Source organism: Echinops telfairi, unplaced genomic scaffold (assembly GCF_000313985.2).
Source record: "Echinops telfairi isolate 266 unplaced genomic scaffold, ASM31398v2 ScPeMD7_7410;HRSCAF=8448, whole genome shotgun sequence".
In the NCBI taxonomy this organism is placed as follows: Eukaryota; Metazoa; Chordata; class Mammalia; order Afrosoricida; family Tenrecidae; genus Echinops; species Echinops telfairi.
In genome coordinates, this window is record NW_022111310.1 from 26,974,473 (window position 1) to 26,986,732 (window position 12,260).

General features: G+C 49.0%; 2 protein-coding genes across 2 annotated transcripts in view; one reads left to right on the forward strand and one right to left on the reverse strand.

Moving 5' to 3' along the window:
• Positions 1-632, reverse strand: part of NDUFA8 (NADH:ubiquinone oxidoreductase subunit A8) — a 17,326-nt gene extending 16,694 nt beyond the window's left edge. Inside the window, exon 1 of the mRNA XM_045296548.1 lies at positions 488-632. Coding sequence (XP_045152483.1) covers positions 488-538 — 51 coding nt within the window. The 5' untranslated portion in view covers positions 539-632. The remainder of the gene's footprint in view (positions 1-487) is intronic.
• Positions 633-831: 199 nt separating this feature from the next.
• MORN5 (MORN repeat containing 5) overlaps positions 832-12,260 on the forward strand; it is a 40,527-nt gene continuing 29,098 nt past the window's right edge. The window contains exons 1-3 of the mRNA XM_004712597.2: positions 832-878; positions 7,979-8,126; positions 9,379-9,490. Of these exons, the coding sequence (XP_004712654.1) occupies positions 832-878; positions 7,979-8,126; positions 9,379-9,490 (307 nt within the window). The remainder of the gene's footprint in view (positions 879-7,978; positions 8,127-9,378; positions 9,491-12,260) is intronic.

Below are 12,260 nucleotides of genomic sequence, written 5' to 3' on the forward strand. Positions count from 1 at the left end.
GCTGATGCCTGAGCCCGGTGGAGGATCGCCTCCTTTTTCTGCAGCCCCCTCGCTCCACTCCAGTGCACCCTGCAAGTCCACCCGGCACCAGTGACCCTGCTGTAGGCGACCGTCTCTCTCCTCGCTTGAGAACCTCTGGGATTTATCCTCACTTCCCCGGGGCGTTGGGGTACGAAGCAGCAAAAAGTAAAGTGGTCTTGTTGGTGCTTACTTTGAAAATCAACCAAAAAAGGCAGCAGTATTATTCACAGTAAAAAGGCAGGTCGCGCCGTGGATAGTGGGAATGGGGTCCCAGAGCCACTGTGGGATGGGGTTGGAGAGATTCCCGGAACTGTGGAGGGGTGGTCAGGGGTTCGACCTTTATCCGTGTCGGGGCCAAGGCTCGGGGTCAGGGGCGCAGTTGCTGAGCCCAAGCCAAGTTGGGCCCAGGCCCAGGAGGCTGCAGCCTTATGTCCTCCCGTTTGCCCGGCCTCCGGACTAGCCTCACCTCCTGCACTTTCAGCTCCTCGAGAGTGGGAAGCTCCACTATCCCCGGCATGACGGCTGTTGCCCGGACTCTGACGAGGGGCCCTCAGTCGCCCCGGCCCGGTCTCCTTGAACTCCCCTACAAGCGCCAGAGGGCCACACAGGGGCTGCGCATGCGCGGCCTGCGGCACGCAGGCGCACTGCTCCACCCACCGCCAGCGACCGAGCGTGCGCAATACCCGGAAATTCGGCGGCCTCTGGAAGGCGGGGCTTCGAATAGGCTCCGCCCATCTCTTCTGGTTGTCATAGTGACGCAAGTACACCAAAACTCCGGTTCCCAACTGTGGAAAGTTAGAAGCAGGAGCCATGCAGTACACGGGGAGCAAATATATCGGTGAATTTGTAGAAGGGAGGTAAGGGCCACATTTACTCATTAAGTGTCTCGAACATAAGTAACTGGGAAAAGATAGCTTTTTTTTTTTCCTCTGCGAAGGACTTGTGCCTGCAACTTTTAAGAACTTTGTCCCTTTTGACTTTTAAGACAACCCTTTAAAGCGGGATTATTTATTGTTTTATTATTTGGGGAAAACGAGGCTCAGAGAAGTGAGGTACTCGCTCAAAGACAACGATGTAATAAGTGCTGAGCTGAGGTTCATTCATCCCACATGTATGTGTGTTTGGTATCGGTCTGTTGGAGGTTATAGTCTAGTTACGTGTATTGCCAACAAACAAATGAGAATGTAACATCCACTAGTAAATGCCATGAAGACCAATGACACATGGCGTTGGAGGAGGGGGTTGTGGCTAATTTTAACCCAGTATGCATGGTACCTTCCCTCAAGGAGTTCACAATCTAGTTATTATTTAAAAAGTCATTGCAATAGACTAATAATAAAAGCTGTAGGGCTCAACAGATGTTGAGAACCTACCAAATACCAGGCACTGGGCTTGACCCTTGGGCCACAGAAGTGTGCACAGCCCTGACTGGCCCTTAATGTTGTGGTTGTTAGGTGCTTTTGAGTTAGTTTTGACCTACAGCAACCTCATACACAACAGGATCCTCCCGGGTCCCGTGCCATCCTCACAATTGTTCCCATGCCTGAGCCCATTGTTGCAGCCAGTGTCTTATCCATCTCATTGAGAACCTTTCTCTTTTTTTGCTGCCCCTCTACTTTACCAAGCATGATGCCACTCTCCAGACACGGTTCTCTCCTGATAACATGTCCAGAGTGTGTAAGATGAAGTCTCGCCACCCTTGCCTCTAAGGAGCACTTTGGCCGTACTTCTTCCAAGACAACTGGGTTTGTCCTTTGAGCAATCCATGGTACTGCCAACATCACAACTCAAATGCACCTATTCATTTTTAAGTCTTCCTTATTCATTGTCCAAAGGTCACATGCATAAGAGGCAGATGAAAATACCATGGCTTGGGTCAGGCACACCTTAGTCCTCAAAGAAACATCCTTGCTTTTCAATACTCCAAAGAGGTCTTGTGCAGCAGGTTTACCTAATGCAACTCATCTTTTGATCTGCTGCTTCCATGAGCATGGATTGTCGATCTAAGCAGGACGAAATCCTTGACAGCTTCAAGCTTTGCTCCATTTATCATGATGTCACCTAATGGTTCAGTTGTGAGGATTTGGGTCTTCTTTGCATTAACTGTAATCCAAATTAAAGGCCCTCAATAAATTTATATACATCTATGGGCAAAAGTAAGCATAAAATGTTTTTGTTGATGCTGGGTGTGATCGAGTCAGTGACAACTCATGATGACCCTGTGTACAACAGAATGAAACACTGCCCAATCCTGGACCACCCTCACCATCGTGGAGCCCATAGTGTCAGCCTTTATCAATCCATTGCATTGAGGGGCTTCCTTTTTTTTTTTTTTGCTGATCTTCTGCTTTACCAAGTATGTGTTATAGATTCCAGCCTCTAAGCATATAGTTATAATCCCATTTGGGAATATGTTGTCTTCCTTATTTGAATGAGGAAGAATTAGTTCATCTTGAGTGTTCTCGCTTAAACTATAAAAGAGAGTAAACAAGAGGGAGAGGCAGATGTAGGGGAAATGATGCCAGACTGCATGAAGATCGCCAAGGAGCTAAAGGTCAGAGATGAGAACCTTCCTTCAGAATGAACAGGGAAAGAAAGCCACTAGAGCAGGGGTCCTCAAACTATGGCCTGCCAGCCACATGTGGCCCACTGAGGGCATTTATCTGGCCCGCCGGGTGTTTTTGCCCCAAGTTTTAACCCAATTTAATTTAAACCCAAGTTTTCCTGACTCCAACACCAGGGGTTTCAACTGTGGAGCCCTGCTCCTGGATGCCCACAGAGAGCCCGGCCAGTTTAGCCAGTGCTCAAAGGTTCTTAGAAGAGATAGCTGTTTGAAATGGGCCCTGGGGTTAGGTAATATAGAAAGACCTCTTTAAAATTGTTTTTAAAAAATATGTGTGGGGTAGAAAGGGGAAACTGATAACACGGATCTATATATAACCTCCTCCCTGGGGGATGGACAATAGAAAAGTGCGTAAAGGGAGACGTCGGACAGTGTAAGATATGACAAAATAATAATAATTTATAAATTATCAAGGGCTCATGAGGGAAGGGGCAGTGGGGAGGGAGGAGAAAAATGAGGAGCTGATACCAAGGGCTCAAGTAGAAAGCAAATGTTTTAAGAATGATGATGGCAACATATGTACAAATGTGCTTGATACAGTGGATGTTGTATTGATTGTGATAAGAGTTGTATGAGCCCCCAGTAAAATGATTAAAAAAATAAAAGATGTCACCTTCCCCTTACAAGGAAGAGATGAGCCAGTCAGCGTGCAGTATAGCACCAATGAAACACACAACTTTCCTCTAGTTCTTTAATGCTTACCCACCACCACCACCACCACTATCACTGTCATGACCCAATTCTACCTTACAAATCCAGCTAGACCAGAGCATGTGCACTGGTACAGATAAGAGCTCAAAACATAGGGAATCCAGGAAAGATAAACCCCTCAGGACCAATAATGAGAGTAGTGATATCAGGAGGGGAAGGGAAGGGAAGGTGGGAGGAGAAAGCGGAACCGATCACAATAATTGACATATAACCCCCTCCTGGGGGGATGGACAACAGAAAAGTGGGTGAGGGGAGACAGTGGTCAGTGTAAAACATGAAAAAATAATAATTTATAAATTATCAAGGGTCCCTGAGGGAGGGGGGTTGGAATGAGCTGATACCAAGGGCTCAAGTAGAAAAAAAATGTTTTGAAAATGATGATGGCAACATATGTACAGATATATTTGACACAATGGATGGATGGATGGATTGTGATAAAAGTTGAAAGAGCCCCCAATAAAATGATTAAAAGAAAAAAGATGTCACCTTGACACAGGTGCACCTAGCCTAAGCCAGGGTATTTCCAGTCACCTCGTGTATGCAACAGCCAGACAATGAGTAAGAATGGATCACTTTGAATGATGGTGTCGGCAAAGAATATTACACTTTCCAGGAGGATGTTTAATTAAACATTGTCGTAGAAGAAGTACAGCCAGATGCTGCTCTAGATACGTTACCAGGAGGGACCGGACCGGGGAGAGAGGCGTGGTGCTCAGAGAAGTGAGGGGTCCATGAAAAAGGAGGAAGACCTCCAGGAGATGGATTGACACAGGTGTGGCTGCAATACTGTGTGCAGTCATAGCAACGGTGGCAAGGAGGGTGCAAGACCAGGTTGGGTTTGTCTGCTGGACGAAGGGTCACTCTGAGTTAGAACCAGCTCAGCAGTACCTAACACAGTGGTTCTTAACCTTCCTGATGCTGTCACCCTCTCATATAGTACCTCATGTGGTGACCCCCAACCATTACATTATTTTCGTTGCTACTTCATCACTGTCATTTTGCTACTGTTATGAATCAGGTGACGCCTGTGAATGGGGTCATTTGACCTCAAAGGAGTTGAGACCAACAGGTCGAGAACCGATGACCTAACGGCACCTAAGAGAGGTAGCGATGCAAGGTAAAGCAGGAGGCAGCAGGGTGGAGAGAAGAGCATGGCGAGGGCCCAGCAGGCTGCTATGTGAAAAAGCAGGCAGTCCCATGTAGCTGGTGTATCAGGTGTGCCCAGAGGGGCAGGAACTGTGGGGGCACTGTGGTACAGAGAGATGTGAACACCATCCACAAGTCTGCGTGAGTGAGGGGAGAGCCACGGATCGATCCTTGTGAGGACAGGGAGTAGGCGGTGTAGCTGTTTCATCTCTGTGTTCATCCTCAGAGTACACGTGTGTGGTGGGCATTCTGTAAAGGTTGACCAACTGAATTAATCAGAGAATGAATAAATAAGCAAATGACGGATAAGACTGATTGCTTTGAGCTTAGATGTGGTAGTCCTATCCTCATGCACTGAAGTATTTGTTCTTTTCTAATTTGTTTTAAATCTAGAATAAAGGCCTTTTGCCTCAAATTATTAAAAGAAAAATGAGAGAGCAGGAAGGAAAGGAGGAGAGAGGAGGGAATGGAAGAGAGGCAGAGCAGCGAGGGGCCATCCAATCACAGCCCATTGCAGTTGTCCTGATAAAGGGCGGCAAGATCCGGGCCAGCGCTGAAACTGGGGACTGCAGGACAGCCAATCAAGTAAGCGCAGATTGGGGCTCTGAGGGTCAGAACTTGGCAACTGATTGGCTCTTGGTCCCCTCCTGAGAATGCTCTAGTTCCAGAACACAGCCCCAGCCCCCGCTGAAGCAGTTGACTTTGAACCTGGATGACTGTGATTTCATTCTGGAAAACAGAGAACTCTTAGGTGGGGGCTACTTTGGGTAAGGGGAGAAGCGCAGTTCTGTTTTCAGTGAGCTTGAGGTGTCTGTGAGCAGTCTAACCAGAGATGTCTGGTTTGCAGTAAGAAAGGGGATAGAATTTGATCTCGGGAGTTTGGAACTTTAACAGGACCACTGTGCTTAGAACAGATAGCTGTGGTCTCAGGCCAGGAGGTAGAGGTCGCCTTTCTCTGCCCATCGCTGGCTTGAGTAGAGGCAGTGGTCACCGGGTTTGGAGCTCATGCTCTACGCAGGGCACTCCCCTTTCAGTCTCCTTTGAGTCTCTCCACAACTTAGGACATGGGTACTACTGTAGTGGCCATTTTACAAATGAGAGGTTCGGGCTCAGAGAGGTAAAGCACTTGCCCAGGGTCACATGGGCACAGAGATGTGGAGCCAGGCCTGGACCCCAGGGGGTCCTGGTTCCCAAGAGTATCTGAACCACCTCATACTGTCCTTCTTGGGGCCTGTGACTTGACTGCCCCTTCTGTCATCCTCTCGGTCGGTCTCCTGGCCTTTCCCTTCCTGCACTTCATCCTCAGTGGATGTGTATGGAGCACCTGCTAAGAGGGAAATGTGCTTCCAGACGCCGAGGATGCTGAGCCCAGCCTCTCAAGAAGCTTACAATCCATTAGAAGAAGGAGGTAGACAAGTACAACGTAATGCATACAGGGCCAGCATCACCAGCTGTGGTACAAGCATAAGGCTAAAAAGCTCACAATTAGGTGGCTTCTAGCTAGTGAAGAAGGATAAAAGAATGACCATTCCTATTTCTTTCTTTCTTCTTTTTTAAAATCATTTCATTGGGGGCTCTTATCACCACCCATCCATCCATCCATTGCATCAAGCACATCTGTACATATGTTGCCATCATCATTTTCAAAACACTTTCTTTCTACTTGTGCCTGTGGTATCAGCTCCCTCCCCCACCCTCATGGACCCCTGATAAATTTCAAATTATTATTTTCATATCTTATACCACCCACTGCCTCCCTTCACCCACGTTACTTTTGTTCATCCCCCTGGGGAGGAGGCAGGGGGGCTTATATGTTGATCATTGTAATCGGTTCCCCATTTCTCCCCCTTCTCCCCCCACCCTCCCCCTACCCTCGTGGTATCACTGCTCCCATTACTGTTCCTGAGGAGTTTATCTGTCCTGGATTCCCTGTGCTCCTGATGAAGGGCTTGCCTACAAGTAGTATGTACTTAAGAAATATATTTTTTCCCTCCAGGCTGAGAATCAAAGGTTGGAGAAAAAAATATCATGTTTCTTAAGCACATACTACTTGTGGGCAGACCCTTCACCAGGAGGACGGCTTTACACTGCCTGCCTTGATCGTGGGCATCCAGCTCAGTTGTTTCACACATGAAAGACCTGGCCAGCTGGGTGTCCCGGCTCATGCTCCTCCACTGGTTCTAGTGTTCTTTTCAGAGTGGATGTACAATGTAGCTGCTTAATTATGTCCCCCACTCGGCTATGTCTCTCTCAGGGACAGGGACTACATCTTTGCTGACCTCTGCTGTGTTGTCCAGCAGACCTCTCAGTGCAGCTTCTGGCACATAATAGGTGCTCGGTAGATAGTTGTTGGAAGGGAGAGAGGGAGGATGGTTGGTCTGGGGACATCTCCAAGATGATGAACCTAAAATAAATGGTGAAATGAGACCCAAACCCACATCTCCTGTGGTAGTTACACAATCTGGTATCAACTTGAGACCATGAAGAGTGAAGGGATGGAGTTTAACCTGTCAATCAGGTCACAGCTTGATGGCCTCAATTGGAGGCACGAAGCAGATAAATGCTCCCGGGAGGTGGGACACGCACTCACTCCCTGCGAGACATTCCTTTTGACAAGCCACATGGAGCTACACTGATGGCAGCCAGAGCCTTGGAGCTGGAGGAGCCACGTGGAGCCCCACGCCAGCACTGAGATACTTCCACCGCCACTGGATCCATAAGACTTTCCACCCACCAACCTGTGATCTTCTTGCATTCGGCATCATTGCATGTGTTGTGTGAATCTGAAGAGGAATTTACAGACTTGAATCAGACATATGGGCTAATATCGGACTTATGGACTTGATCTGGACTGGGATGGGATGTTTTCTTAATATATCCAATTGCTCTTTGATATAAAGCTCTCTCTTATCTACATAGGAGTCTCCCTGGATTAGTTTCTCTAGTCTAGCCAGACGAACACATCTCCCTTCTATACATTTCATATTTTTCCAAGAATCTCACTTGTGATGTAAATGGCAAAGGGTGGACTGCTCATGGGGGACAAGGACAACACAGGAAACTGGGACCCTCGTCTCTGCTTCACAATGCTTACTGTGTGGCCTTGGGCACATCCCCTCCCTCTCTGGGCCTACAAGGGAGATATTGAATGACTATACTGCTTCGCTCACCACCATGGGGCCCCAGGGCTGCTGGGGGAGGCACACACCCCTGTACAGCTTTTGTGTGAAGAGGAGGACAGAGAGATCAAACTCTGCTTCCCGATCCTGCAGTAAAGCAGCCCCTCATGGGTTGGATTTTCCAGGGAAAGAAAACATTTTGGTTTGGGCAGAATCTTGCTGGGATCATCTTGCTATGGCATCTTGAGGACCCTGGGGATAAGGTTCCCGCTCATTCACCTCCCATTTTTGGTCTTCCAGGTACTGCCACCCCCCTCCCCCCGGCCCCAGGGCTCAGTGATGTCCATTTTCCTTACAGGATGGAGGGTGAAGCTGAATACATCCTCCCTACTGAGACGAAATACGTTGGGGAAATGAAGGACGGCATGTTTCATGGCAAAGGAACCCTGTACTTCCCCAGCGGTAGCCAATTCGACGCCATCTGGGAAAAGGGACTGGCCACAGAGGTGACCTGCAGGGGATGGCAGAGGGGAAATCCTGAGGAGGAAGCACCCCCCAGCTGCACCCATACCCAGCCCTCCCTGTGCAGTGCCCACCTCTTCCCAGACCCTCTTCTCCCAGGGTTCTGCAGTCCTCTGCCCCTGAACCCGGAAGGGCCCCGGGAGAGGGCCCGAGGAGTCTGAATCCTGCCTATGCCTCTTACTGTGTGACTTTGGGCCAATGATGCCGGTACCTTTCTGAGACTCGGTTTCCACATGCATAAATGGAGCGCTGTAGTTCTTTGCATTCCTGGGGTGGTATGCAGGCGAAGAGGTGAAGCCTCAATTCCGTGAGCTCACACACAGTCGGCATGCTATGCATGTTATCTCTTAGCACCGCCCACCACCTCCAGTGCTCTCATCACCCAGCTCCAAGCCTCTTGAACCGTGGGTCTGTGAGCCAGGAGCAGAGGCCTGGGCCCGGCTCCTGTTTTTATACAAAGGGTCCTGCGGATACACTATGCTGTTTTCCTTTGGGAAGGAGCTGTGGCTTTTGTCAGTCTCACTAAGCGTGGGGAAAGGGACTGCTTCATGACCTTAAAAGGGCCCTAACAGCCCTTCTTGTTTCACAGCTCAAAGCGCTGAAGCTCTAGGAAGGGGATGTGACTTACCCAAGGTCACACAGTGAAGGAATAATATCACTGGAATTTCCACCCCTGTTTCCTGACCCCCAGGCCAACTCCATTCCTACATCCTGAGGCTTCCTTTAGCACTCTGACGGCAAAGGCCGCGTGTGCTGCGTTTGGCACAGGGCCATGGCTGATGCCTCAGACCGTTTATCTAGGAGAATAACAAAAGAACAACAACTCAACATTTATTGTGTGCTGACTGTGCGGCATGCACTCTGTCCCCGAATTCTCAAACAGCCCTATGATGTACTTATGGGGGCTTCAAAAAAAACCCAACAAAAACATGGAGAAAATGGCACTAAAAGAACGGAGTTGTTTTCTCCCATGCACTTTTTGAAGCCACCCCTCAGATACCATTATCATCTTTATCCAAGTGATGGAAACAAGACCCAAAGAGGGTAAGTCCCCTCCCCAAGGTGACACAGTAAGTTGCATTATTTTGTGTGTGAGACACGTTCCTTCAACTCCTCCGAGCCATAATAACGAGAGTTACCGCTTCTGCAGCCCTGAGAAAGCCACCTCTTCCCCCGACATCCCAAGACATCCTTCCTTCTGGACAACACGTGTGTGTGTGCACGCATATCTTGCAGGGCACCTACACCTTCGCAGACGGGCTGCAGTACAAACCTGAGAAGTGGCACTACTGCGACAGCTACGATCGGAGGTTCTACACGGAGATTTGCCATGGCTTGAAGCCTGCAGGTACCTAGGCCTTCCCCCTTCCCTCCACAGGAACACTGAGAGGGAAATTAAAGACAGTTTTAAGTTGGTGGGCCTCAGCCTGTTGAAGTAACCCCAGGAAGAGGAGGAGGGAGGCCAGTGGGTGTAGCAGGACACAAAGAGCCAGGCGCTGGAACCAGAAAATCCAGGGTCAGATCTCAGCACCTCCCTGCAAGCCAGGGAGCCAGGGGCAAGGGCTGTCACCTGTTTGTGCCTCCGTTTCCTCCACTACCCAATGGGGAAACCGTTCCCACCCCCTCACGAGGTTGCTTGAAATGGGCTGCTATCTGAAGGATTTAGAGTGGTTTCTTACATGGCTGTTACTATTTGTCCTGCCACCTGTACCCCTGAAATTATATTACAAAGGGGGAGGACAGCCTGTATATCAGAGGCTGGGCGAGTGTCTCTGTAAACCCCCCTCCTCCAATTGGCAGGTGACCATGCCAAGCAGACCATCTGGGTCCCATGCCACAGGGGAGAAATCTGAGACCTCAGAGGCCGGAAGTGTTTCCCCTAAGTGGGTCTGAGCCTTTCCCTCTGCACCTTCCAGTCTCTCACCCCCTTGACAAATCCATGTTCTCTCTTGAAGGGTTACAGCTGGGCCTGGTATCTGGGTGCGGAGTGGCTGAAGGGACTTTACATGAGGACTGTGGTGATGGTGGTGGCTGGGTGCCATCGACTTAGTTCCAACCCATAGTGACCTATGCACAGTAGGGCAAAGCACTGCCTGGTCAATATTTCCTATGCTTGAGCTCACTGTTGCAGCTATGCTGTCAATTCAGCTCCTTGAGGGGTGTCCTCTTTGTGCCCCCCCCCCCGCTTTATTGATCATAATGTCCTTCTCAGATGCTCTACTCTCCTGACAACATAGCTACAGTATGTAAGATGAAGTCTCGCCATCTTTGCCTCTAAGGAGCACTTTAGCTGCACTTCTGAGACAGATCAATTTGTCCTTTTAGCAGTCCATGGTACTTTTAATATTCCTCTCCAGCACCACAAATCAAGTGCATCGATCCTTCTTTGGTCTTCTTTATTCAATGTCCAAAGTTCACATGCAGGTGAGGCACCTGAAAATACCATGGCTTGGGTCAGGCCCACCTTAGTCCTCAAAGAAACATCCTTGCTTTTCCATATTCTAAAGAGGTCTTGTGCAGCAGATTTACCTAATGCAACTCATCTTTTTGATACCTTAACTGCTGCTTCCATAAGCATTGATTATGGATCCAAGCAAGATGAAATCCTTGACAACTTCAATCTTTTGTACACGTAGCATGATACTACCTATTAGTCCAATGGTGAAGATTCTGTTCTCCTTTACCTTGAGTTGCAATCCAGACTGAAGGCTGCAGTCCTTGAATTTCATCAGCAAGTGCTTCAAGTCTTCCTTGCTCACAAGCAAGGTTGTGGCATCTGCATGTTTAACCCATGCAGTATCCCTTGTTCTTATGCACAGCTTCAAGACATATGAGGGGGCTTCCCAAAAACTCGTGGAAAACCAGAATGAAAAGATGATGGATTGCTTCCCCCCATGAGCTTTTGCAAGCCCCCTCCTGTTTCTGAGACATGTGCAGTGTTGGTTGAACCCCAAGAAAAGCACAGTTCTTGGCGCAGCAGGGACAATATAGCCAAAATCAGGAAGATGACTTGATTTTTTTAAAAAAATCCTCCCCTGAGCTATGAGAGATGACTGACAGAGCTGCTAAGCCTGGGTTTGAGTCTAGCATTTCCTCTCAAGAGCTGGAGGAGCCCATGCCAGCCAAGCTCCAATAGGGCAGAAAGCTTCAATTCAAAAAGCACCCGGGCATGGGAGCAGGGCAGACCTGAGTTCAAGCCCAGCTCCTCCCCCACCTAGCTTGGTGACCAGGCAAGCATTCTTCTCTCCCTTGGCTCTCTTGATATTCCAATCTCCCCTTTCCCTCCCTTGCCAGTGCCTGTCCCCTACCCCATCCCGCCCCTGTGCCCCATCATTAATGTCGAGGATCTAAGGACTCTCTCTTAGGCTCTTTTCTATCACTCTACTTGCTCCCCATACAAGTTGATTCACTTCCAAACATTCAATTGCCATCAGCTTCCAGATCAAAAATCCTTGAGCCTCAGATGCCTGCATCCAGCTCCCAAACACCTGCGTTTGGTTGTCCCTCGAGGTATCTCCATTGAATTTCAACTACCTCATGATTGCTACCTCAGTAAATGTCCCTCTCCTCTACTTGAGCCTAATCCTCCCTTCTCCTTTCCACCCTGTGTAATCAACTGCCCGGTCCTATGGATTCTACCTCTTACATAAATTCATTCATTGGTTCTCGCCACAAACATTTATTGAGCTGTGTGCTGGGCAGTGTTCTCTTGATCCTGTGGTCCCTGCCTGACCTACTGATTCTAGCCCTCCCTTACCCTTTGTCCCCTGGGCCCAGATTACTTGACCCAGGATCCACACTCCATGACCTCCGGGTCTTCCTCCACCTGTTGCTGCCCATTCCCCTGCTGCCTGCCCACTCTCCTTTTCTCTCCTCTCTGACCATACTTGCTTCCTCTCTGTTCTTCTAAGAGACCAGGTTCGTTTAGGCTATTCCCTCTGCCCTCTCACTTCACCCAAGTAACTCCTTCCCGCTGCGAACCTTGCTAAGAGTCCGAATCACCTCAAGGGGAGGGAGCTGCTAATCTCAAGATCAAAGCCACCCTGCTCTCACTGTAAAGAGCAACAGCCTTGGAAACCCTAGGGAGTAGCTCTACCCTGTCCTATAGTGCTACTGGG